Source organism: Bufo bufo, chromosome 9, assembly GCF_905171765.1.
Source record: "Bufo bufo chromosome 9, aBufBuf1.1, whole genome shotgun sequence".
In the NCBI taxonomy this organism is placed as follows: domain Eukaryota; kingdom Metazoa; phylum Chordata; class Amphibia; order Anura; family Bufonidae; genus Bufo; species Bufo bufo.
In genome coordinates this window covers 204,596,439-204,622,726 of record NC_053397.1, presented here as the reverse complement: position 1 = coordinate 204,622,726, position 26,288 = coordinate 204,596,439, and the positions used below count along the sequence as shown (strand labels likewise).

Below are 26,288 nucleotides of genomic sequence, written 5' to 3'. Positions count from 1 at the left end.
AGAATCAGAATAGTAGCTGAGGCAGGTAGCCAGAAGAAACCGGTCTCTCTTGTCAAGGTTTGGGTGAGGCAGCATGGATGATCTAATCTGATGCATCAGGCATTGGTGGGTGGAAATCCTGGCTGATCCACGCCTGATTAATCTATCCTTAACATAGAAACATAGAATGTGTCGGCAGATAAGAACCATTTGGCCCATCTAGTCTGCCCAATATACTGAATACTATGAAGAGCCCCCTGCCCTATCTTATATGAAGGATGGCCTTATGCCTATCCCATGCATGCTTAAACTCCTTCACTGTATTTGCAGCTACCACTTCTGCACGAAGGCTATTCCATGCATCCACTACTCTCTCAGTAAAGTAATACTTCCTGATATTACTTTTAAACCTTTTCCCCTCTAATTTAAAACTATGTCCTCTTGTAGCAGTTTTTCTTCTTTTAAATATTCTCTCCTCTTTTACCTTGTTGATTCCCTTTATGTATTTAAAAGTTTCTATCATCTCCCCTCTGTCTCGTCTTTCTTCCAAGCTATACATGTTAAGGTCCGTTAATCTTTCCTGGTAAGTTTTATCCTGCAATCCATGTACCAGTTTAGTAGCTCTTCTCTGAACTCTCTCCAAAGTATCAATATCCTTCTGGAGATATGGTCTCCAGTACTGAGCACAATACTCCAAATGAGGTCTCACTTTTTATAATTCCTAAATGCTATCTTTTTGTTTTTAATGATTTTGTACCACAGTGGTCTTTTCCTTTTTTTGCTTTTACTGACAAGCCTAATGCAATTTTCTGTTGCCTTCAATAGTGCCTCTTTTAAGTAGTCCCATTTCTCCTGGACTCCAATGAAACTGTTCCAATCTGATAGGGACTCGTATACCACTAATCTAATCTTAGAAAAGTCAGTTTTTCTAAAATCTAAAACTTTTGTTTTTGTGTGGTGTGACTCAGTCACTGTACTTATAGTAAACCACACTGATTGGTGATCACTAGATCCCAAGCTTTCCCCTACAGTAATATCATATACCAAATTCCCATTTGTGAATACTAAATCTAAAATGGCCTCCTTCCGGGTTGGCTCCTCAACTACTTGCTGTAGAGATAATCCCAGTAGGGAATTTAGAATATCTGTACTCCTGGCAGAACTAGCTATTTTGGTTTTCCAGTTTACATCAGGAAGATTGAAGTCTCCCATAATGATAACTTCCCCCTTCAATGTCATTTTAGCTATTTCCTCAACTAGTAGATCTAGTTCTTTGACTTGGCTAGGTGGTCTATATATCACACCTACACGAGTTACCTTATGATTATCAAGCTGCAAGGTAACCCAAACTGACTCTAAATTGTTCTCGCTAACTTGTATCAAATTAGATTTTATGCTGTCTTTCACATACAGGGCCACCCCTCCCCCCTTTTTGCCTTCTCTGTCTTTCCTATATAGAGAGAACCCTGGTATTGATATATCCCAGTCAGTCTCTCCACATTTTGGGTGGACAGGCAAGTTCTCCTTGGGGTAACTATGGCCACACTAAACACCCGCTCTAATGCCACACTACTGGCTGGGAAGGACAGCTTTTCCAGGGCAAACTCGGCCAGTTGCGGCCATAAATCCAGTTTGGCTGCCCAGTAGTCCAGCGGATCTTCGATGACTGGAGGCAGGGTGCACTCCAAGTATGCCACCACCTGCTGGTTCAGGTTCTGCTCTGTCTAGCTGCTGGTGAGTAGTTTCTTCACTATGCTGGTGAAGAAAGCTGCTCATCAGCGACTCTAGACTCAGGCGAGAGGATGGACGATGGCGCAGATAGGCAGCGGCCAACTGACTACATAGGATGTCTCTATAGTAGTTCAGTTTGTCCTCCGTCTCAGCGGGTGTACAAAAAGTACCCTATTTTGGACCGGTAGCGAGGGTCTAACATGAGGGAGAGCCAGCAGTCATCCCTCTGGTGAATGGTGACAATTCGGCTGTCACTACGCAATGCAAGCAAGTGAGCATGCATCGGGCCATTTGCGCAAGTGACTAGGAGGGACTCTCTGCCTCCATCTCCACTGCATACTGCCACGGTGTGTCTGGGTCCTCTGCCTCATCTTCCTAATCTCCCTCTTGCTTCTCGGCTGCTCTTGCTCCTCCTGTCACGTGTGTAGAAAAAACCACCCATTTTGCTACACATTGCTTGTGCTCCAATGTCCTCCTCCTCCTCCTCCTCCAGTTCAGCCCCCAGAAGGCTCATGTGGCCCTGAGATGTAGCCAGATTTACCAGCAACTTTTCAAGGATATGAGTTAGGCCTCATGCACACGACCGTTGTGTGCATCTGTGTCCGTTGTTCCGTTTCCGTGATTTTCTGCAGATCCATTGACTTTCAATGGGTCCGTTGAAAACTCGGATAATGCACCGTTGTTCATCCGCGGCCGTGATCCGTGTTTCCTGTCCGTCAAAAAGATATGACCTGTCCTATTTTTTTGACGGACAACGGTTCACGGACCCATTCAAGTCAATGGGTCCATGAAAAAACACGGATGCACACAAGATTGACATCCGCGTCCGTGGCCGTAGGCTACTTTCACACAGATGGATCCGCAGATCCGTCTGCATAAAAGCTTTTTCAGAGCTGAGTTTTCACTTCGTGAAAACTCAGATCCGACAGTATATTCTAACACCAGAGGCATTCCCATAGTGATGGGGACGCTTCAAGTTAGAATATACTACGAACTGTGTACATGACTGCCCCCTGCTACCTGGCAGCACCCGATCTCTTACAGGGGGCTGTGATCCGCACAATTAACCCCTCAGGTGCCGCACCTAAGGGGTTAATTGTGCGTATCATAGCCCCCTGTAAGAGATCAGGTGCTGCCAGGCAGGAGGGGGCACACCCCCCTCCGTCCCCTGTATTACATTCATTGGTGGCCAGTGCGGCCTCCCCTCCTAATTAAAATCCCCCCCTTGGTTAGTTTAATAGCGGTCTGCAACCAGCGCAGAATAAATGTCTGCATTTATCCTGCATACAAATGTATATATATTGTTTGATACCTCCATTTGCAATATAACACGAAAAAACCTAACATGAGCAAAAGCTGTTCCCTTAGACAAGATACAGTCAAAAACAAATATTGACTCAACATCATATCTTCTTAAATATCTCCGTGTCTCACTATCTACACACCGCGCACGTCTGACCTGGACATTTAAAATCTTCACTAAAAAAATATATATGTATATTTTACCTGTTTATAAGCTTATGCTGTTGCTATTTCTCATTGTATATGTACATACACTCACCTAAAGAATTATTAGGAACACCTGTTCTATTTCTCATTAATGCAATTATCTAGTCAACCAATCACATGGCAGTTGCTTCAATGCATTTAGGGGGGTGGTCCTGGTCAAGACAATCTCCTGAACTCCAAACTGAATGTCAGAATGGGAAAGAAAGGTGATTTAAACAATTTTGAGCGTGGCATGGTTGTTGGTGCCAGACGGGCCGGTCTGAGTATTTCACAATCTGCTCAGTTACTGGGATTTTCACGCACAACCATTTCTAGGGTTTACAAACAATTGTGTGAAAAGGGAAAAACATCCAGTATGCGGCAGTCCTGTGGGCAAAAATGCCTTGTGGATGCTAGAGGTCAGAGGAGAATGGGCCGACTGATTCAAGCTGATAGAAGAGCAACGTTGACTGAAATAACCACTCGTTACAACCGAGGTGTGCAGCAAAGCATTTGTGAAGCCACAACACGCACAACCTTGAGGCGGATGGGCTACAACAGCAGAAGACCCCACTGGGTACCACTCATCTCCACTACAAATAGGAAAAAGAGGCTACAATTTGCACGAGCTCACCAAAATTGGACTGTTGAAGACTGGAAAAATGTTGCCTGGTCTGATGAGTCTCGATTTCTGTTGAGACATTCAAACCGAATTTGGCGTAAACAGAATGAGAACATGTATCCATCCTCTGATGGCTACTTCCAGCAGGATAATGCACCATGTCACAAAGCTTGAATCATTTCAAATTGGTTTCTTGAACATGACAATGAGTTCACTGTACTAAAATGGCCCCCACAGTCACCAGATCTCAACCCAATAGAGCATCTTTGGGATGTGGTGGAACGGGAGCTTTGTGCCCTGGATGTGCATCCCTCAAATCTCCAACAGCAAGATGCTATCCTATCAATATGGGCCAACATTTCTAAAGAATGCTATCAGCACCTTGTTGAATCAATGCCACGTAGAATTAAGGCAGTTCTGAAGGCGAAAGGGGGTCCAACACCGTATTAGTATGGTGTTCCTAATAATTCTTTAGGTGAGTGTATATCTCAGCAAGCATGCACTGACTTCTGTATGGCCTTTAAGTCTGGGCCGGCACCAGGTGTAGATCCCCATCATTGGTGGCAGCGGAGAGTTCAGATCGGAGTCCCAGTTTAATCGCTGGGACTCCGATCGGTAACCATGGCAACCAGGATGCTACTGCAGTCCTGGCTGCCATGATTACTTAGCAATTTTAGAAGCATTATACTTACCTGCGATGTCTGTGACCGGCCAGGTGCTCCTCCTACTGGTAAGTGAAAGGTCTGTGCTATAAGCAATTTAAATGTCCAGGTCAGACGTGCGCGGTGTGTAGATAGTGAGACACGGAGATATTTAAGAAGATATCAAGGAAGACCCACGGAAGAAAAAATGGACACGGATCACGGACCTATGGACCCCGTTTTTGCGGACCGCAAAAAAAAATAAACGGTCGTGTGCATGAGGCCTTAGTGGAATGACGTTGTTTATCCCGTAGTCTTGGCGACTGACAAAAAAAGTGGCCTCCTCAAAGGGCACGAGCAAACGGCAGGTGTAAAGCATGAGCTGCCACTGGCTAACATCGAAGTTACACAGGGGAGTACCTCTGTCCGCTTGGATCATCAAGAAATCATTTATGGCCTCTATCTGTTCGTATAGTTGGTCCAACATATGGAGGGTGGAAAGGTCACATATAAGCCTATGTTGGGGGACGCCATTCTGCAGCTCAGCTGTGCTTTGCGGTGTACGAGTGGCAGAAGTGCATGCAAAGTTTCCTGGCCATTTTTGGAGATGGGTGGTAGACTCCAGGAACCGCTTTACAACCAGATTGAACACGTGCGCCATGCAGGGAGCATGGTTCAGCCCTCCTTGATGCAGCGCTGACACCATGGTTCCGATTTTTAGTTGTCGTGGAGAGAGCCAGGATTTGATTTCTTTATGAAGGACACGGAGCAGTTCCTCCCCTGTGTGACTCTGTTCGCCCAGGGAAACGAGGGGTAGAACAGCTTGACACCGCCGTGCTCTGCACATGTGGTATGCTGGAGGAGCACTGTGAATTGTCCCTGCAGTAGAGGCTGAGGACTCGGTGGAGGATGAGGAGGCAGAGGTGGACATTGTTGCAGGACCAACGGCGTGAGAATGTGGAGGCGGAAGCAGCGTCACCTGGCCAGGGGCGTCGTTAGGTCAAAACATTCGGGGCTTGAGCCTGGATGTTTTGACCAGTGCCCCGAATGTTATGCTGGCAGGGCCGGCCGCTCTGACTCTCCTGCGCTGCACAGTGCTACTCTACACCAGCCCTGCCATCCTAATCCGTATTCTGCAGTAACTGAACTTTAAATCAGCGTTCATCTCAATACTATCTTACACACTCAGCTCCGGAAACATGCAGGCGGCGCAGGCGTGTGACGTCAGTGAGTGAGCGCCGCCCGCACTGCCTGTTACTGGAGCTGAGTGTGTAAGTCAAGATAGTAATGAGATGAGCGCTGATTTGAAGTTGTTACTGCAGGATACAGATTACTGAGGGGATGATCTGTGGGGTTGCCCAGACGCATGGGCGTCCGCAGAAATTTTTCCAGGGGGGGACATAATTTTATTGACATCCATGCTCTGTTTGTTTCTGAGAATGTAATGAAGGGGAGGGGCATATTCATTATCACAAAGTATAATAACGCATGAGCTGTGCAGTGGCGGATCCAGAGCCTGGTCTCGGGAGGGGCACTTCCAGATTATTTTCTGTCCGCCGCCACAAAACAATGGTGCTTATAGAACAGACTACACAGTGTAGAGGTATACTGTATATTGTGTAGGCTATATATGTATAACATAAACATATTTCACATGAAAACGTACAATTACTTGGCTTGGCCCTTGGGGATCTCGGACACCACTAACACTTTGGCCGGGGGCTCGGCGGAGCTGATGTGTTTTATCCTAATGAGAAAGATTTCATAATAAGGATTTGGAGAAGGGGCAGAGGGATAGCAGAGCAGGGAGAGGATGGTGCTGCTACTAGGGGGTCATACCATGTGGGAGTAATAAAGCCCACCATAATGCCCCACAGTAGAAATAATTCTCCTTATAATGTGTGACAGTGCAAAAAATACCCCCTTGTAATGCCCCCAGTTGAGCTAATGTCCCCATAGTGCCCCCATAATGTGCCAGTATAAAATACCCCTATATAGTGCCCCCAATAAATAACTCCATAGTGCTCCTCTCCCCCCTTCCTCCTAGTGCCCCCCATAATGTACCAGTATAAAATGCCCCAGTAGATGCCCTCAGTGTCCCCCATAATTTGCAAGTATAAAATACACCTTCGTGCCCCCCGTAGATGACCCCATAGTGCTCCTCTTCCCCCCTTCCTCATAGTACCCACCATAATGTGTCCCAGTATAAAATTCTACTGTACAGAGCCCCCCATATAAAACACCCCTTCTTTGTGGCCTCAGTAGATGCCCCTATAGTGCCCCCAATAATGTGCCAGTAATAACAGCCCCCCATCATGTGCCAGTAATAACAGCCCCCCCCATCATGTGCCAGTAATAACAGCCCCCCCCATCATGTGCCAGTAATAACAGCCCCCCCATCATGTGCCAGTAATAACAGCCCCCCATCATGTGCCAGTAATAACAGCCCCCCCTATCATGTGCCAGTAATAACAGCCCCCCAATCATGTGCCAGTAATAACAGCCCCCCCATCATGTGTCAGTAATAACAGCCCCCCACATCATGTGCCAGTAATAACAGCCCCCCCATCATGTGCCAGTAGCCACCAGTATTGTACACACAAAAAAATAAACACTTATACTTACCTCCTTGGCAGCGATGCGATGCAGGCCTCTTCCGGCCTGTGTCCCGACCTGTACGGCTCAGGCGGCGCGATGATGTCATCGCGCCGCCTGCGCCGGCCTCTGATAGGCTGCAGGCCTAGTGCCTGCAGCCTATCAGAGGAAGTGAAAGGGACACGCCTCTCCCTCCCCTGCCTCAGCACAGTCATCTGTATCGCTGTCCTGAGGACGGCCATACAGATGTCTATGGAGATGAACGCTTCCACAATAGAAGCGTTTATCTCCCTGTGCCCCGCCGCCGCCCCCCCCCCCCCCCCCCCCCCCACTTCTGAGCAGCTTGCCAGTGCTGCAGAGCAGAGGCAGAACTCAGTCCCAGATTTCCAGGGCCCCAAACACCTCAAACACCGATACATGGGCCGCAGATCCCTTGATAAAGGTCATGAATGACCGAAACGTCGGGGCACCTATATACGACCCTATGCCATGCTCAATATGTAAAATGCTGGATGTGGAATAACACAAAGTGTTGTAAAGACAAAATTATGAATTAAGGAATTAAAACCATTATCTTTAATATCAAAACGTGTGGTGTGCCATAGATTCCTATCTACTATTGCTTGATCCTCTATGAGCATCCACCCTATTTAAAGGTGTGCAGATCCCAATATTTTTAAATTGCCTTTATGTAAAGTCCTGTCTATGGCCCACAGTCTGAGAAGATATAAGTGAGGGACATGAACATGTGGAGTCACTGTGGGTAGAAATACATGGAGGCAAAAACAATAATAAATTACTAATAGAAGTTTATTATAGGGGGAGTTGCAGAGAGCGATGAGGAGAAAACAAAGCTATTAAATATTTATTTTTTTTCTCCACTGTATTCACTGAGGAAAATAAACTGTCAGATGAAAAGCAGAATGTAAAAGTAAATTCCCCATTAAAAGTGCCCTGTCTGACCCAGGAAGAAGTACAGCGGCGTCTTAAAAAGACTTAAAATAGACAAATCGCCAGGACCAGATGGCATACACCCCGTATCCTAAGAGAATTAAGTAATGTCATAGCCAGACCCTTATTTCTGATATTTAAGGACTCTATACTGACAGGTAGTGTTCCACAGGATTGGCGCATAGCAAATGTGGTGCCAATATTCAAAAAGGGTCCAAAAACAGAGCCTGGAAACTCTAGGCCGGTAAGTTTAACATCTGCCGTGGGTAAACTGTTTGAAGGTTTTCTAAGAGATGCTATCTTGGAGTACCTCAATGAAAATAAGCAAATAACGCCATGTCGGCATGGCTTCATGAGGGATCGGTCATGTCAAACTTTTTTAATCAATTTCTATGAGGAGGTAAGTTCTAGACTTGACAGCGGCGAATCAATGGATGTCGTATATCTGGACTTCTCCAAAGCATTTGACGCTGTACCGCATGAAAGGTTAGTATATAAAATGAGAATGCTTGGACTGGGAGAAAACGTCTGTATGTGGGTAAGTAACTGGCTCAGTGATAGAAAACAGAGGGTGGTTATTAATGGTACACACTCAGATTGGGTCACTGTCACTAGCGGAGTACCTCAGGGGTCAGTATTGGGCCCTATTCTCTTCAATATATTTATTAATGATCTTGTAGAAGGCTTGCACAGTAAAATATAAATTTTTGCAGATGACACTAAACTGTCTAAAGTAATTAACACAGAAGAGGACAGTATACGGCTGCAGCGGGATCTGGATAGACTGGAGGCTTGGGCAGATAAGTGGCAGATGAGGTTTAACACTGACAAATGTAAGGTTATGTACATGGGAAGGAATAATGCAAGTCACCTGTACATACTAAATGGTAAAACACTGGGTAACACTGACATGGAAAAGGACCTAGGAATTTTAGTGAACAGCAAACCAAGCTGTAGAAACCATTGTCAGGCAGCTGCTGCCAAGGCCAATAAGATAATGGGTTGCATCAAAAGGGGCATAGATGCCCGTGATGAGAACATAGTCCTACCACTTTACAAATCACTAGTCAGACCACACATGGAGGACTGTGTACAGTTCTGGGCTTCTGTGAACAAGGCAGACATAGCAGAGCTGGAGAGGGTTCAGAGGAGGGCAACTAAAGTAATAACTGGAATGGGGGAACTACAGTACCCTGAAAGATTATCACAATTAGGGTTATTCACTTTAGAAAAAAGACGACTGAGGGGAGATCTAATTACTATGTATAAATATATCAGGGGTCAGTACAGAGATCTCTCCCATCATCTATTTATCCCCAGGACTGTGACTGTGACGAGGGGACATCCTCTGCGTCTGGAGGAAAGAAGGTTTGTACACAAACACAGAAGAGGATTCTTTACTGTAAGAGCAGTGAGACTATGGAACTCTCTGCCTGAGGAGGTGGTGATGGTGAGTACAATAAAGGAATTCAAGAGGGGCCTGGATGTACACTGCTCAAAAAAATAAAGGGAACACTTAAACAACACAATGTAACTCCAAGTCAATCACACTTCTGTGAAATCAAACTGTCCACTTAGGAAGCAACACTGAGTGACAATCAATTTCACATGCTGTTGTGCAAATGGGATAGACAACAGGTGGAAATTATAGGCAATTAGCAAGACACCCCCAATAAAGGAGTGGTTCTGGAGTGGTAACCACAGACCACTTCTCAGTTCCTATGCTTCCTGGCTGATGTTTTGGTCACTTTTGAATGCTGGCGGTGCTTTCACTCTAGTGGTAGCATGAGACGGAGTCTATAACCCACACAAGTGGCTCAGGTAGCGCAGCTTATCCAGGATGGCACATCAATGCGAGCTGTGGCAAGAAGGTTTGCTGTGTCTGTCAGCGTAATGTCCAGAGCATGTAGGCGCTACCAGGAGACAGGCCAGTACATCAGGAGACGTGGAGGAGGCCGTAGGAGGGCAACAACCCAGCAGCAGGACCGCTACCTCCGCCTTTGTGCAAGGAGGAACAGGAGGAGCACTGCCAGAGCCCTGCAAAATGACCTCCAGCAGGCCACAAATGTGCATGTGTCTGCTCCAACGGTCAGAAACAGACTCCATGAGGGTGATATGAGGGCCCGACGTCCACAGGTGGAGGTTGTGCTTACAGCCCAACACCGTGCAGGACGTTTGACATTTGCCAGAGAACACCAAGATTGGCAAATTCGCCACTGGTGCCCTGTGCTCTTCACAGATGAAAGCAGGTTCACACTGAGCACATGTGACAGATGTGACAGAGTCTGGAGATGCCGTGGAGAACGTTCTGCTGCCTGCAACATCCTCCAGCATGACCGGTTTGGCATTGGGTCAGTAATGGTGTGGGGTGGCATTTCTTTGGAGGAACGCACAGCCCTCCATGTGCTCGCCAGAGGTAGCCTGACTGCCATTAGGTACCGAGATGAGATCCTCAGACCCCTTGTGAGACCATATGCTGGTGCAGTTGGCCCTGGGTTCCTCCTAATGCAAGACAATGCTAGACCTCATGTGGCTGGAGTGTGTCAGCAGTTCCTGCAAGACGAAGGCATTGATGCTATGGACTGGCCCGCCCGTTCCCCAGACCTGAATCCAATTGAGCACATCTGGGACATCATGTCTCGCTCTATCCACCAACGTCACGTTGCACCACAGACTGTCCAGGAGTTGGCAGATGCTTTAGTCCAGGTCTGGGAGGAGATCCCTCAGGAGACTGTCCGCCACCTCATCAGGAGCATGCACAGGCGTTGTAGGGAGGTCATACAGGCACGTGGAGGCCACACACACTACTGAGCCTCATTTTGACTTGTTTTAAGGACATTACATCAAAGTTGGGTCAGCCTGTAGTGTGTTTTTCCACTTTAATTTTGAGTGTGACTCCAAATCCAGACCTCCATGGGTTAAAAATTTGATTTCCATTTTTTAATTTTTGTGTGATTTTGTTGTCAGCACATTCAACTATGTAAAGAACAAAGTATTTCAGAAGAATTTTTAATTAACTCAGATCTAGGATGTGTTATTTTTGTGTTCCCTTTATTTTTTTGAGCAGTGTATTTCTGGAGTGTAATAATATTACAGGCTATAGCTACTAGAGAGGGGTCGTTGATCCAGGTAGGAATTTTTTCGCCTTAAGTGGGGGAAATTGGCTTCTACCTCACAGGTTTTTTTTTTGCCTTCCTCTGGATCAACTTGCAGGATTACAGGCTGAACTGGATGGACAGATTTCTTTTTTCGGCCTTATAAACTATGTTACTATGTTACAATTCACCGCAGAACAGCTAATAGGATGTACATATCTACCCTATTAATACACCTCATAAATGGCTGTAGTACAATGGAACTTCACCGCTGAACGGCAAATAATATTTTTCTTTTGCCACTATTACACGCCAAAAAGGACTGTAATTTTCACACTTTACCACAGAACAGCTAATAAGGCCTTTTTCTTTTTCCCCACTAATACACTGCAAAAAAAGGCTTTAGAACATATAACTACGGCCGTGAACGGCAAATAATACTTTTTTTTTGCCACTAATACACGCCAAAAAGGGCTGTAATTTTATCACTTCAACACACAACAGCTAATAAGCCCCTCCCCCCCCCCCCCCCCCCCCACTAATACACGCCAAAAAAAGACTTTAGAACATATATATAACTGCACCACACAAGGGCTAATAAGACCCCAAAAACAAGAACAGTTTGCTGGAATTACAGAGCTGTATACAGGGAGTGCAGAATTATTAGGCAAGTTGTATTTTTGAGGATTAATTTTATTATTGAACAACAACCATTTTCTCAATGAACCCAAAAAACTCATTAATATCAAAGCTGAATATTTTTGGAAGTAGTTTTTAGTTTGTTTTTAGTTTTAGCTATTTTAGGGGGATATCTGTGTGTGCAGGTGACTATTACTGTACATAATTATTAGGCAACTTAACAAAAAACAAATATATACCCATTTCAATTATTTATTTTTACCAGTGAAACCAATATAACATCTCAACATTCACAAATATACATTTCTGACATTCAAAAACAAAACAAAAACAAATCAGTGACCAATATAGCCACCTTTCTTTGCAAGGACACTCAAAAGCCTGCCATCCATGGATTCTGTCAGTGTTTTGATCTGTTCACCATCAAAATTGCGTGCAGCAGCAACCACAGCCTCCCAGACACTGTTCAGAGAGGTGTACTGTTTTCCCTCCTTGTAAATCTCACATTTGATGATGGACCACAGGTGCTCAATGGGGTTCAGATCAGGTGAACAAGGAGGCCATGTCATTAGATTTTCTTCTTTTATACCCTTTCTTGCCAGCCACGCTGTGGAGTACTTGGACGCGTGTGATGGAGCATTGTCCTGCATGAAAATCATGTTTTTCTTGAAGGATGCAGACTTCTTCCTGTACCACTGCTTGAAGAAGGTGTCTTCCAGAAACTGGCAGTAGGACTGGGAGTTGAGCTTGACTCCATCCTCAACCCGAAAAGGCCCCACAAGCTCATCTTTGATGATACCAGCCCAAACCAGTACTCCACCTCCACCTTGCTGGCGTCTGAGTCGGACTGGAGCTCTCTGCCCTTTACCAATCCAGCCACGGGCCCATCCATCTGGCCCATCAAGACTCACTCTCATTTCATCAGTCCATAAAACCTTAGAAAAATCAGTCTTGAGATATTTCTTGGCCCAGTCTTGACGTTTCAGCTTGTGTGTCTTGTTCAGTGGTGGTCGTCTTTCAGCCTTTCTTACCTTGGCCATGTCTCTGAGTATTGCACACCTTGTGCTTTTGGGCACTCCAGTGATGTTGCAGCTCTGAAATATGGCCAAACTGGTGGCAAGTGGCATCTTGGCAGCTGCACGCTTGACTTTTCTCAGTTCATGGGCAGTTATTTTGCGCCTTGGTTTTTCCACACGCTTCTTGCGACCCTGTCGACTATTTTGAATGAAACGCTTGATTGTTCGATGATCACGCTTCAGAAGCTTTGCAATTTTAAGAGTGCTGCATCCCTCTGCAAGATATCTCACTATTTTTGAATTTTTTGAGCCTGTCAAGTCCTTCTTTTGACCCATTTTGCCAAAGGAAAGGAAGTTGCCTAATAATTATGCACACCTGATATAGGGTGTTGATGTCATTAGACCACACCCCTTCTCATTACAGAGATGCACATCACCAAATATGCTTAATTGGTAGTAGGCTTTCGAGCCTATACAGCTTGGAGTAAGACAACATGCATAAAGAGGATGATGTGGTCAAAATACTAATTTGCCTAATAATTCTGCACGCAGTGTAATAGCAATTTGGATCCGCAGTCAGTGCAGCAAGGTATAATAGGATTGTTCTATTGACCCCCAATGTTAATCAGACCTCAGATCAGACCCCCATGTCAGATGTCAGCCATCATGCCGCCATGTCAGCCATTAGCCCCCCATGTCAGCCATGAGCCCCCATCCATCAGCCCCCATGTAAACCATCATGCCCCCATGTCAGCCATCAGCCCTCCATGTCACATTTATCCCCCTCCATGTCACATTTCCCCCCTCAATGTCACATTTCTCCCCCTCCTTTTTACATAATCCCCTCTGTCACATGACCCCCATGACAGATTTCTCCCCCTCCATGTCACATTTCACCCCCTTAATGTCACATTTCTCCCCTTAAGGTCACATTTTCCCCCTCTAAACCATGTCACATCACCCCCTTTGTGTCACATCCTTACCCCCAATTGTGTCACATTTCAGTCCCCCCCCCATGGCACATCATCCCCCCCCTTCCCGGCCGGCCCTGGCCCCATCCCCATGTCACAGACTACAGACATTGTCCCCCCTCCCATCATGTCACGGTCACCACCACCCCCCACCCTCCATTTATGATTGTTTGTGTAATAATTTTTTTAAAACACATTTATGCCGTGCACTCTGGCGCTAGTGCGCTCATCAGTGATCACCTACCCACCTGTCCTGCTGCTACGGCAATCTGGCTGTGTGTGAGTCAGACTCACAGACAGTCAGTCGCCAGTCATACCCCCCTGGCCTGACCCTGGGACCGTGTTGCCGGGCCAGTGCCGCTCTGTGAGTGAGGGCCGGGGCCGCACGGCGCACGCAGGCTGGGGCGGGCGGGCGTCGTCGCTGCGGTGCAACTCACAAGTAAGTGATAAAAATTTTAAAAAAGAAGGTTCATTTTTCCACCCTCCCCCAGGGTGCGCCCTAAGGCAGCCGCTTGGTCTGCCTTATGGTAGCACCGGCCCTGATTATCAGGTAAAAGAGCATTTGTGCAGACACAAAAATCGTTGTTTGCCAGCAGCATGTGCTGCCGGCAAACAACAAGTCAGTATGGGGACGAGTGCTGGCATTGGTGATTGCTCCTCCCCATACTGTGAAGGAGATCTGCTGCTGTATCATTACGTTTAAAGGGACCGTTATATAGTGGATTGCTTACCCGAAGCATGTAAGCGTTTGGCGATAACCTAATGTGCATCTACCCCTGTGTACTTAAATTGCTTGTTTTACAGAAACTAGTTGAGATTCGACAAAATCCATGTGGAAGTTGGCAGGTTTTAAATCCACACTATGTAATGCTGTGGATTCCACCACAGATATCAGCCTATCAGGAGAAAACTGCAGAAAAATCCTAGACAATATCTGGGTGTAACTCATGCAGGTTTTGCAGTGGATTCATTGCTACTTTATGTCCTATGTGGGTGTACCCCTGCCAGAGTAATGCATAATATTTTATTCTGATAGTGCTGGATTATATTGCATCTGTCTGAACTATTTTATTTGTAGACTACTGTAAGATTATGAACGATTAGCAAAGTTCACTTTTATTGACAGATGCCAGATACTGGTCGATTAGGGAATTCGTTATTTTTGCAAATTCCACATAAAGATGTCTCACAGTGTAGCTCTTCCCGTTAGTTTCTAGAACAGTTAGGGAGAGTTCACATCTCCGTTTCATTTTCCATTCTTCTGATCGCTAGAAGAACAGAAAAAGAACAGGATCCTGTAAAAAAAGAAAATAAAATGGACCCTGTTGCATATTTGGCATCCATTTGAGCCATTTCAGTCTGAGATCCGTTTTTTAGACGGAAAAGAAATTAATGCATGTGCACCAGGATCCTAGTTTTTTTCTGTTCTCATGATGGACCAGAAGAATGGGTCCCCTTAGGGTCACTAAAACCCGCATTTATGTTCTGCATGCTACACAGCAACTCCATGCAATGGACATTTGTCTTAAGCAAAATGATCAGGAATAAGGTATGATAAGATTCATTGACCAACTTTTGTATTCCTTTTTTTTGTTGTTGTATTTTTAGACCCCAAGGATGATTTAGCGTATAGATTCATAATCCCCTGGATTGGTGAGTGATGCAGCTGTATATTACATTTCAGTTAGTAATACCCCCCCCCCCCTCCCCTTAAGCAAGACGTGTCCAGTGGTACAATAATAATCATTCACCCATGGGGTTCTTGGGCAAAGGAACAATGGACTTGTGTTAGCCAAGGACTTTGTTGTATGAAGAATATACTGCAAAACCCATTAAATAAGATGGGGACATGGGTACAGAGAGGGGGAAAGGGTCCTGCTCATGTGGGCTCACAATCTATAAGGGTAGGATAAGGAGACAGAAGGTGATGGTAGAATCTGTAAAGGTGTCTGTGAAGTGGCACCAGGGTTATTGTAGCTTGTAGGCTTTCCTGAAAAGGTGGGTTTTATGTTGCCTTTAAAGGTGGAGGAGAGTATGATGTGTTGGGGTGGTTAAAGTTGAAAAATATGTGAGATGCACAGAAGAAATTTGGAAGATGATAGTGTGAGGAGCAGACAAAAAGGAAAGCAAAGATGGAAATATTGTGAGGAGGGGAGATTGTGTGGGGGAAGATTGAAGACTAGCTTAGCAATGGGAAGACCAGGAAGGGACTGGCAGAGGAAACGAGGGGAGAGGTGGATTAACCAGGCAGCAGATTTGAGGATTGAATGGAGTGGTGTCACGTGCCAGAGGCCCAAGGCAGACCTCCGGGACGTGAAGCAAACAGGACACAGGCAAAACAGACCAAGGACCTACAGAGAACTTTATTACAAGTGTAATAAAAGCACATGACAGTAGGCAGGTAGGCAATAGTGGTAGCACTACCACAGAACCAAGTGCACCGGCAGACCAGAGGCAAAACCCAGAGATAGGAGAGCCAATGAGCCCCGTTCTTCACATAGCCCCTGGTGGTGGGGATGAACTGGGCCGAGAGTCCCACCTCCAGGAAGGTCCTGGTACACTTGGCCCCTACCTGCAAGGAACCACGCAGGTACAAGCACCAGCGGAACAGACGACAACGGAACTGGAACCCATACAAGCACAGCACATGGAACAGACAACAAACGGGAACCAGTACAGAAGCAGATGCCTGGACCCTAAGTGGGATGGAAGCATGGCGGTCTCAGGCAGAGCTGCACACAGACTAGAGATTCCCCCTCCGGGGAAGCCAAAGACCCTCTCACGAAGGTAGGACAAACACTGGATAGGAACAGAAACAGAAAGAAACTACAGGCAGACAAGGATCAGAAGCAGTAGGCACTGCCAGACAGGACATAGGACAGGACACAATCAGAAGCAATTTAGCACTTCCAGTCTATCAGATGCAGTAGAGCACTGCTAGGCTAACAAGGAACAGACAAGGATAACATAAACATCATACAGGACAGGTACAGATCAGACAAGGACAACCTCAAACACCATCACAGAACAGGTACCAACAACATCAGACAAAGCAGCAACAACATCATAGAACAGGCAACCACAACGTCAGACAATGCAGCAACAATGCATAACCAGGTGACCCCACAAACAAGGGCAGATGGCAAAGACCCCCTGGGTCACAGCGAGGGGCTACACCCAGTAAGGCACAGGAAAGACTGACCTCCTTGGTGAGCAGCGAGGTGCTACACCTAGCAAGACACAAGAAAGACTGACCACAAGCCCCACACCCCACAGGTAGAAATAGATGCTTAATGAGGGCACCTGATAAGCCAAACCCAAACACAAGTAAGGGGAAGTTAACCCCACCAGAACAGGAGTACCAGAACCACAAAACACACAGGCTGCAGTTCAGGACCTTGCCCCTGGCAACCAGCATACACAGAGTCCACCGCAGCCAGTACGCCAGAGCACAAACAACCCGTGTCACAGTGACAAACAGAGAAGCAAACATGGGAGAGCAAACATTCACAGGCAGTTCACAGAAGACACCGCAGCCAGCACACAGCCCCAACCAACCAGCCTGCACAGGAGGCAGCCTGCAGCCAGTACGTGAGAGGGCATGCAGCCAGCCTACACGGACACAACTGTCACAGTGAACCGCACTGTGACAAGGGGTTTGAGAATCCTAGATAAGAAACCACAGAGGAGGATTTTGCAGAAGTGTAGGCAGGAGGCTATGCTTTAAATTTTTTGTTGACTTGAAAGACATGGTAGACATGTGAGACTGTGGAAAGTATGGAGCCTTTAATTAAAAGTGATCTAGTAGGTAGGTTCAGTGAGATGGGGGGGAAAGATGATAGTCAGAGGTTCTAAATGTTTGGTTGGTGAAGTATGAGGAGATCCAGGAGAACCAAGCCTCTGATGACAAAGGACGAGAGAGTTTGTAGCAGAAGGGACGGGTTTACCGTGTTGAAGGTAGAGGACAGGTCTAGAAGGGTTTTCCAAAAATTACTAGACATGTCATACAAGTCAGTGGCTGCTGAACCCCTGGAACTGAACCAGAAATCTTTTGTATCATCCGACATTTATAGTACTGCTGTCCTCTCATAGGGCAGGGAGGTCAATGGACTTTCTTATATGCCAAGAACTAGCCAAGACTGCAACCTTTGCACCCCATATATTTATATTGTGTTGTGTCTTATTTTCTATCATTTATCTTAGGAGAGGGATTGTTGGTCTCTGCTGGTCAGAAGTGGTTCCAGCATCGTCGTCTGCTAACGCCAGCCTTTCATTATGATGTCCTAAAGCCGTATGTGTCTGTAATGTCTGACTGCACCAAGATAATGTTGGTAATAATTGTTTCCAATAAATATCACATAACAACACATTTGGGTTTCATTATCTGGATAATTACTATAAATAAGCTGAAGACATTGATGGTTTGCGGAACCTGCCCAAAGCTACAACCTTGACTGTTCCTCAACCTCTTTAACTCTTGTGGGTTTATTGGAAAGACTAGGACTTTATGGCTGACCAAGTCCTTGGTACAGTTTTTTGATGTTTAGCCCTGGATACAGAGGGCAGGAGCTCAGTAATAACCATAAATGATCAAAGCTGACAACCTTATAGAAAACAATGTCTTCCTCTTCCAGGACAAATGGGAGCAAGTGGTGCCAGATAAGAACCCTCTAGAGCTTTTCCATTATGTCAGCCTCATGACCCTGGACACCATCATGAAATGTGCCTTCAGCTACCAGAGCAATGTACAGACAGACAGGTAAATGGCGCAATAGTGATATGAAATTGTGGCCACCAGGATATTTTTAGCTATTCCAGTTAGGCTCTGTTCACACTGCACGATGCACAATTGGTGGATGAGTCAAGAAAAGATCCTGGAATATACTGTAAGTCAATTGTGTCTACAGTCCTCCACTCAATGTCCTTTTGACCTCTGTTTTTAACTGTATAGAAAATCACTGTCAATCATGCTTTTCTATGTAGAGGCATCCGACTAAAAATATCTTCCACCTGATATGTTATTTTTTTAAGATGAGTCTATGGGTGACACATGGCACTGTATGTCTATACAATGGAATATGTTGGAGCCCTCCACTGGAGCTACACTCCTTACGTCTTATGGAAACAGAGCCTTATAATGAGCCTTTTAATCCATGACTTGTGGACAACCAGTTTCATGTACTGTGGACTGGTTAAAGTCGTTTATGGAAGACCCTAAGGGTACGCCCCAATGGTGCGCAGAATTGTTTGGTAGTTGGCAACTGCAGGTCATACCCTTAGGGTTCAGTAACACATTCAGCCTTTTTTATGCTGTTTTTGTAGCCAAAACCAGGGGTGGTTTCAAAACAGAGGAATATTTGTCCTTATTATGTTCTGTCCTTTTGTGATCCACTCTTAATTTTTGACTTCAAAAACTGCATTAAAGAACAAGCTTTTTATTTTTTTATTATATATATATATATGTGTGAGACCCTTCACAGTTGTATCATGCTATAAATGTACGTCATAGATTGCACACTGGAACACCATATTTTGCACGTTTTCTGCCAAGACATACAGTGGGATGCGAAAGTTTGGGCAACCTTGTTAATCGTCATGATTTTCCTGTATAAATCGTTGGTTGTTACGATAAAAACTTTCAGTTAAATATATCATATAGGAGACACACAGTGATATTTGAGAAGTGAAATGAAGTTTATTGGATTTACAGAAAGTGTGCTATAATTGATTAAACAAAATTAGGCAGGTGCATAAATTTGGGCACCACAAAAAAGAAATGAAATCAATATTTTGTAGATCCTCCTTTTGCAGAAATTACAGCCTCTAAACGCTTCCTGTAGGTTCCAATAAGAGTCTGGATTCTGGTTGAAGGTATTTTGGACCATTCCTCTTTACAAAACATCTTTAGTTCATTCAGGTTTGATGGCTTCCGAGCATGGACAGCTCTCTCTAAGTCACACTACAGATTTTCAATTATATTCAGGTCTGGGGACTGAGATGGCCATTCCAGAACGTTGTACTTGTTCCTCTGCATAAATTCTTTAGTGGATATTGAGCAGTGTTTAGGGTCGTTGTCTTGTTGAAAGATCCAGCCCCGGCGCAGCTTCAGCTTTGTCACTGATTCCTGGACATTGGTCTCCAGAATCTGCTGATACTGAGTGGAATCCATGCGTCCCTCAACTTTGACAAGATTCCCAGTCCCTGCACTGGCCACACAGCCCCACAGCATGATGGAACCACCACCATATTTTACTGTAGGTAGCAGGTGTTTTTCTTGGAATGCTGTGTTCTTTTTCCTCCATGCATAACGCCCCTTGTTATGGCCAAATAACTCAATTTTAGTTTCATCAGTCCACAGCACCTTATTCCAAAATGAAGCTGGCTTGTCCAAATGTGCTTTAGCCCACCTCAAGCGGAGAAAAGGCTTCCTCTGCATCACTCTCGCATACAGCATCTCCTTGTGTAAAGTGCGCCGAATGGTTGAACGATGCACAGTGACTCCATCTGCAGCAAGATGATGTTGTAGGTCTTTGGTGCTGGTCTGTGGGTTGACTCTGACTGTTCTCACCATTCGTCGCTTCTGTCTATCCGAGATTTTTCTTGGTCTGCCACTTCGAGCCTTAACTTGAACTGAGCCTGTGGTCTTCCATTTCCTCAATATGTTCCTAACTGTGGAAACAGAAGCGGAAATCTCTGAGACAGCTTTCTGTATCCTTCCCCTAAACCATGATGGTGAACAATCTTTGTCTTCAGGTCATTTGAGAGTTGTTTTCAGACCCCCATGTTGCTACTCTTCAGAGAAAATTAAGAGGAGGGAAACTTACAATTGACCCCCTTAAATACTCTTTCTCATAATTGGATTCACCTGTGTATGTAGGTCAGGGGTCACTGAGCATACCAAGCCAATTTGAGTTCCAATAATTAGTTCGAAAGGTTTTAGAATCAATAAAATGACAACAGTCCCCAAATTTATGCACCTGCCTAATTTTGTTTAAACAATTATAGCACACTTTCTGTAAATCCAATAAACTTCATTTCACTTCTCAGATATCACTGTGTGTGTCTCCTATATGATATATTTAACTGACATTTTTTTATCGTAACAACCAATGATTTATACAGGAAAATCATGACGATTAACAAGGTTGCCCAAACTTTTGCATCCCACTGTAGATTAGGATTACTGTGTCTGATACTGTTTTTGGGGTTCTGTGACTTTAAAGGGGAATTCTGGGATTTTTATATTGATGGCCTACCCTCAGGATAGGTCATCAGTATGAGTGTGGCTGGGGTCCATCTTCTGGCACCCCCACCGATAAGCTGTTTGAGGTAGCTGCGGCGCATGTCAGTTTCAGCGAGGTCTTCGACCTCTTCACCCTTACAGAGCACAGCGTTGTTCATTGGTCCATCTTATAGCCACTGTGCTTGTTATCACAGCTCGGGCCTATTCACTTGAATGACACTGACCTGCACCTAGGCCACGTGACCAATGAACATGACATTACTAGTTGGGATGAGTGAAGCGAGCTTCGGATTCTAGATCCGAAGTTGCTTTGCTCAAAAATTCGGTTTAATAACTTCAGTTCCGAGTTACTAATCAGAACCCAAGCCGAGTTCAGAACAAGTTTCAAAATAGTTTTCCAGTTTAAAAATCAGGCATAACTGACTTCGCCTCATCAGAGGCCACACATTTTAATGCTGTATGGAGACGGATCTCCGTACACCCAACATTTGTGGACAAGATTAGGCATTTCTATAATAGGCCGCCCGTACCGTTGCGCAAATTGCGGAAAGCACACGGGTGGCATTCGTGTTCTGTGGTCTGCGTTTGTGTGCATGAGCCCTTAACCACAGGTTGTATCTGGGGCTGCAGCTCAGCTGTCTTCAAATGACTGGATAAAAAGCACGGCTATATTTTGCTGTGGTTGAATTGGTACCATCTTTTTGTCTTGCCAGTGAAAATGCCTACATCAAAGCTGTGTACGAGCTCTCGCACCTGGTAGATCACAGGTTTCGTCACTTCATTTATCATAATGACCTCATCTACAACCTGAGCCCATATGGATTTCGCTTCCGGAGAGCACTAAAAGTAGCACATGAACATACAGGTAGGTTTATACACACATAATGTATCCAAATCTATCCAGAATACAGAACATCACTATTAGGGTCCATTCAGACGTCCGTATGGGGCCCGGAAAGGATGCGGACAGCGGCTCCGCAAAAAAATAGAGCATGTCCTATTCTTGTCCACAGCTGCGGACAAGAATAGGAATTCTCTATATAGTGCTGGCGATGTGCGGTGTCCGTGTTTTGCGGACCGCAAAACACTATGGACGTCTAAATGGACCCTTAGGGCTTGTTAACACGAACGTGCTGTGTTTTGCAGTCCGCAAATTGCGGATCCGCAAAACACGGATGCCGCCCATGTGCCTTCTGCAATTTGTGGAACAAATTGCTGGTTTGTGTGCGGATGCACACAGTAGGGTATTTGTTTGGCGCACAAAAGACGACCTCAGTCAGCGGACTTTTGATGAAATAGCTGTTTTTATTGTTCAGTAGAAGTCTACTGAACAATAAAAACAGCTATTTCATCAAAAGTCCGCTGACTGAGGTCGTCTTTTGTGCGCCAAACAAATACCCTACTGTGTGCATCCGCACACAAACCAGCAATTTGTTCCTTCACAGTCCCTAGGAGTCCTTGGCAACTCCACCTAAGGGACCGAACGGGTACTGGCAGCACCGACCATCCAAACCCCCCCCCCTTTTTTCTCCACGTGTACCTGCACAACACCAAAAGGTGAGCACACTTCAACCACTTCGTCAAACCACATAACTACTACCCACCACCCTATGAGCGCCTCTCCCTTCTCCTTTTTCTCCCGCCGAATTGCTGCAATTTGTGGAACGGAATGGACGGCCCATTATAGAAATGCCTATTCTTGTCTGCAAAACGGACAATAATAGGACATGATCTATAATTTTTGCGGGGCCACGGAACGGAGCAACGGATGCGGACAGCACACGGAATGCTGTCTGCATCTTTTGCAGCCCAATTGAAGTGAATAGGTCCGCACCGGAGCCACAAAAAATGTGCCTCAGATGCAGAACCGAACCACGGTCTTGTGAAGGAGCCCTTACCTGAACTTTCAATTACTTGTGTAGCTATTTTATGTTTTTTATGCTTTGATAGGCGCTACTAAAATTTTCTCCAGATAATGATTTCATAGACATCTTGTTAAAATTTCCCCTCTAAGAAGTTTCACAGAAACCATAATGGTTGACATGAAGCTCTACCTTTCGTTCCCATCTATTGAATTAGTGCAAACTAAAGTTTCCCTGTGGGTTGTCTTGCAGATAAAGTCATTAATCAGCGGAAAACGTTGCTTAACAGCGAGAAACAATTGGACAAAATCAGTGAAAGGAGACATTTGGATTTTCTTGACGTCCTTCTGTGTGCGAAGGTAAGGACTGGGGGGTTATCAAAGGCAGTTTTCTGGCATACAAGAATCACACATTTTTGCATAAGCGGCAATTTGTGCATAAATTTGCAGCCTTTGCTGCTACTGATGCTTCTTTTCCAAAAACGGTGTAAATTATAGCTAAAATCTATGCCAGCTCATATCGTCAAATATATGTCTTAATGGAATCTTCTGGGTTTTAATATTGATGACCTATCCTCAGGATAGGTCATCGATATCTGATCGGTGGGGATCCAACACCCGACACCCTGTTGGTCAGCTGTTTGAAGAAGCAATGGTACTCCAGTGAATGCCATGGCCGCCTTGCACCGTATCAGGCACAGTGCCACCCATTGCATAGCGGTTGTGCTTGGTATTGCAGCTCAGGACCATTTACTTGACTGGGACTGAGCTGCGACTAGGTTGTATGACCAATGAACGTGACGTCACAGGCCTAGGAAGAGGCTACAGCGCTCACAGAGCATTGCAGACTCTTCAAACAGCTGATTGTTGAGGGTGCCTGGTGTAGGACCTCCACAGATGAGATATTGATAACCTATCCAGATTATAGACTATCAATAAAAAAAATACCCAGAAAACCCCTTTAATAACTTCGGTACATCTTACTCCAATGGATTTTTGACCAAGGGTCTTTTTAGATAGACCAATGCAGAGTCATAAGAAGGGCTAATCAACCATAGAACAAGTAGATCTGTGCTCATTTAAAGAAAATTCAGACCAGCCAATGGAAATTGCAAGGGCGACAAATGATCATTCGTCACTCTACGAACAATTGGGAACAAGTGTCTTTATGAATGCACATCTGCTCAATTATTGACGCATGTAAAAGGGCCTTAAAGGGGTGAGCTGGTTATAACCAGTTATTCCCTATTAGATTGGTGAGAGTCCTACTGCTGGGACCCCCACTAATCACAAGACCAGCGGCCCTGTACCCTGTGGAGAGAACCCCCCCTTCCCCCTCTAAAATGGACATGGTCGGAAATGCGCGCCTCCGTTCCATTCATTTCTATGGTGCTGGAGATAGCTGGAGATAACTGAGCCCCCGTTTTGTAGTATGGACTTTCCTAATGCAATACTGTACTGGATTATATGTCTTTTCAGGATGAGAATGGTCATGGTCTCTCGGATAAGGACCTGCGGGCAGAGGTGGACACCTTCATGTTTGAGGGACATGATACAACGGCCAGTGGGATCTCATGGATATTATATGCCTTGGCAAAACACCCTGAGCACCAGGAGAGGTGTCGAGAAGAGATCAAAGAGGTCCTAGGAGATCGGGACACAGTGGAGTGGTGGGACTCAAGTGTTACTAGCTCATAGATAGTAATTGGTTTCAATGAATTTGTGACTAAGTTTGGCTGTGATACTCTCTAGGACAGTTCTTAAAGAGGACCTGTCGCCACTCCTGACATGTCTGTTTTGGGCTCTTTTCAATTCTGTCAAGGGCTATCTGAGAACCTGAAGGACGCTTTGGCATTTCGTAAATATCCTGAGTCATTTGAGGCGGCTATGTCCCTTGCTGTACGTCTTGATAGACGCCTGAGGGAAAGATCTAATGTTTCTCAGTCTCAGGACGTAATATTATATAAGGTGATGGCCTCTTCTGACACTTTGGGGGGAGAGACCGTTGAGTTGATGCCCAGTGACGAACCTATGCAGTTGGGGGGAGCTATCCCTGGACCTGGGGATAAGAAATTTAGGCGTCAGAGGTGGCTCTGCTTTTTCTGTGGAAAAAGGGGACATTTTATTAAAGTATGTCCTTATGTTCAGCGTCAAGGTGAAAACAAAACAAACAAAAAAAAAAGTGTTTAATCCTCATCTCACACTGGGTGGTGTGGGTGGGGAATCTGAGAATTTACTTTTGTCGTTTACTGGTAGTATCCGATTTCTCCGGTCTGCTGAGGTGGCGCTAGACTCCAAAACTGTGAAAATTAAGGTGTTTATTGACAGTGGGGCAGGGGTTAACCTAGTTGATGGTCAGTTTGTTCGTATGCATGGTTTGACAGCAAGTGCATTAGACAAAAATATTTCGGTGTTTGCAATTGATTCCGCTCCACTCACTCAAAAAATGACATCTGTTTAAAAGTGGGTGATTTTCATGAAGAATTAATCTCATGTTTTGTGCTGGAGGATCTGCCTGCTCCGTTGGTGCTAGGTTTACCATGGTTAAGCAAACATAATCCTACTATCGATTGGCAAGCGAGACAGATTCTTGATGGGAGTGATTATTGCATAGACAACTGTCTTAGCACATCTCTTTCTGTTGTAACCACTAAAGTTGTACCTTCATTTATTTCTGATTTTGCTGATGTATTCTCTAAAAGTGGAGACCAGGAGTTACCGTGGAGTTATCTGGAGTATGTACATGAGCTTGAGGAAAACATAAGCCTTCAGTACATTCTTGCGTCCCATCCAGGATAGGAAAGGGATGTCATATTTTTGTAGTAGCCCCTTCACACTTTCCATTAGGGGAGCATAATTAACCGTGTAAAGTTCCTGCAGGTCACTGGAGATTTTTATTCCGAGGTGCAACAGGGGTCCTTTCGATAGTGGAAAAGGTGAAATGGTGCTCAGACTTGTGGTTTCCTCCTTAGAAAGCATAATATTTAACAATTCCGACTTTGTAGGGGAACTTTAATTAGGCTTCAGAGTGAGGAGGCGTGTCTCTCAGTAATCCAATCTGATTGGCTGGCAAGGAGCTGCTGGCTACAGCAAGTGTGTATGTGAAGTGAGGGAAAGCAGTTTTGGCCTCAGAGAACTGGCAGAGGAGCCATCTTGAGAAGGTCCTCATATTGTAAATGTTTAAACAGCTGTAACAAAGGGAAAAACTCAAGGAATACAGTGGTATGTGAAGAAACTAAAGATTGCTTTATGCATAATGCTGCTGCAGCAGTAACATGCTAAAACTGATTTTTTTTTTCATGAAAACATGACGGTTACACTTTAAGCCCTTAAGGAGCATGCCATTTTTCACCTTAAGGACCAGTCCATTTTTAGCAAATCTGACATGTCACTTTATGTAGTGATTAAAACGCTTTTACTTATCCAGGCCATTCTGAGATTGTTTTCTCATCACAT

The 26,288-nt window shown here is 45.1% G+C and overlaps 1 protein-coding gene across 1 annotated transcript in view; it reads left to right on the top strand.

Annotated features, from left to right (window-relative positions):
- Window positions 1-26,288, top strand: part of LOC120979129 (cytochrome P450 4A4-like) — a 56,206-nt gene that overhangs the window by 12,940 nt on the left and 16,978 nt on the right. The window contains exons 3-8 of the mRNA XM_040407674.1: window positions 15,337-15,381; window positions 17,932-18,059; window positions 18,363-18,487; window positions 21,685-21,836; window positions 23,086-23,192; window positions 24,312-24,502. Coding sequence (XP_040263608.1) covers window positions 15,337-15,381; window positions 17,932-18,059; window positions 18,363-18,487; window positions 21,685-21,836; window positions 23,086-23,192; window positions 24,312-24,502 — 748 coding nt within the window. The remainder of the gene's footprint in view (window positions 1-15,336; window positions 15,382-17,931; window positions 18,060-18,362; window positions 18,488-21,684; window positions 21,837-23,085; window positions 23,193-24,311; window positions 24,503-26,288) is intronic.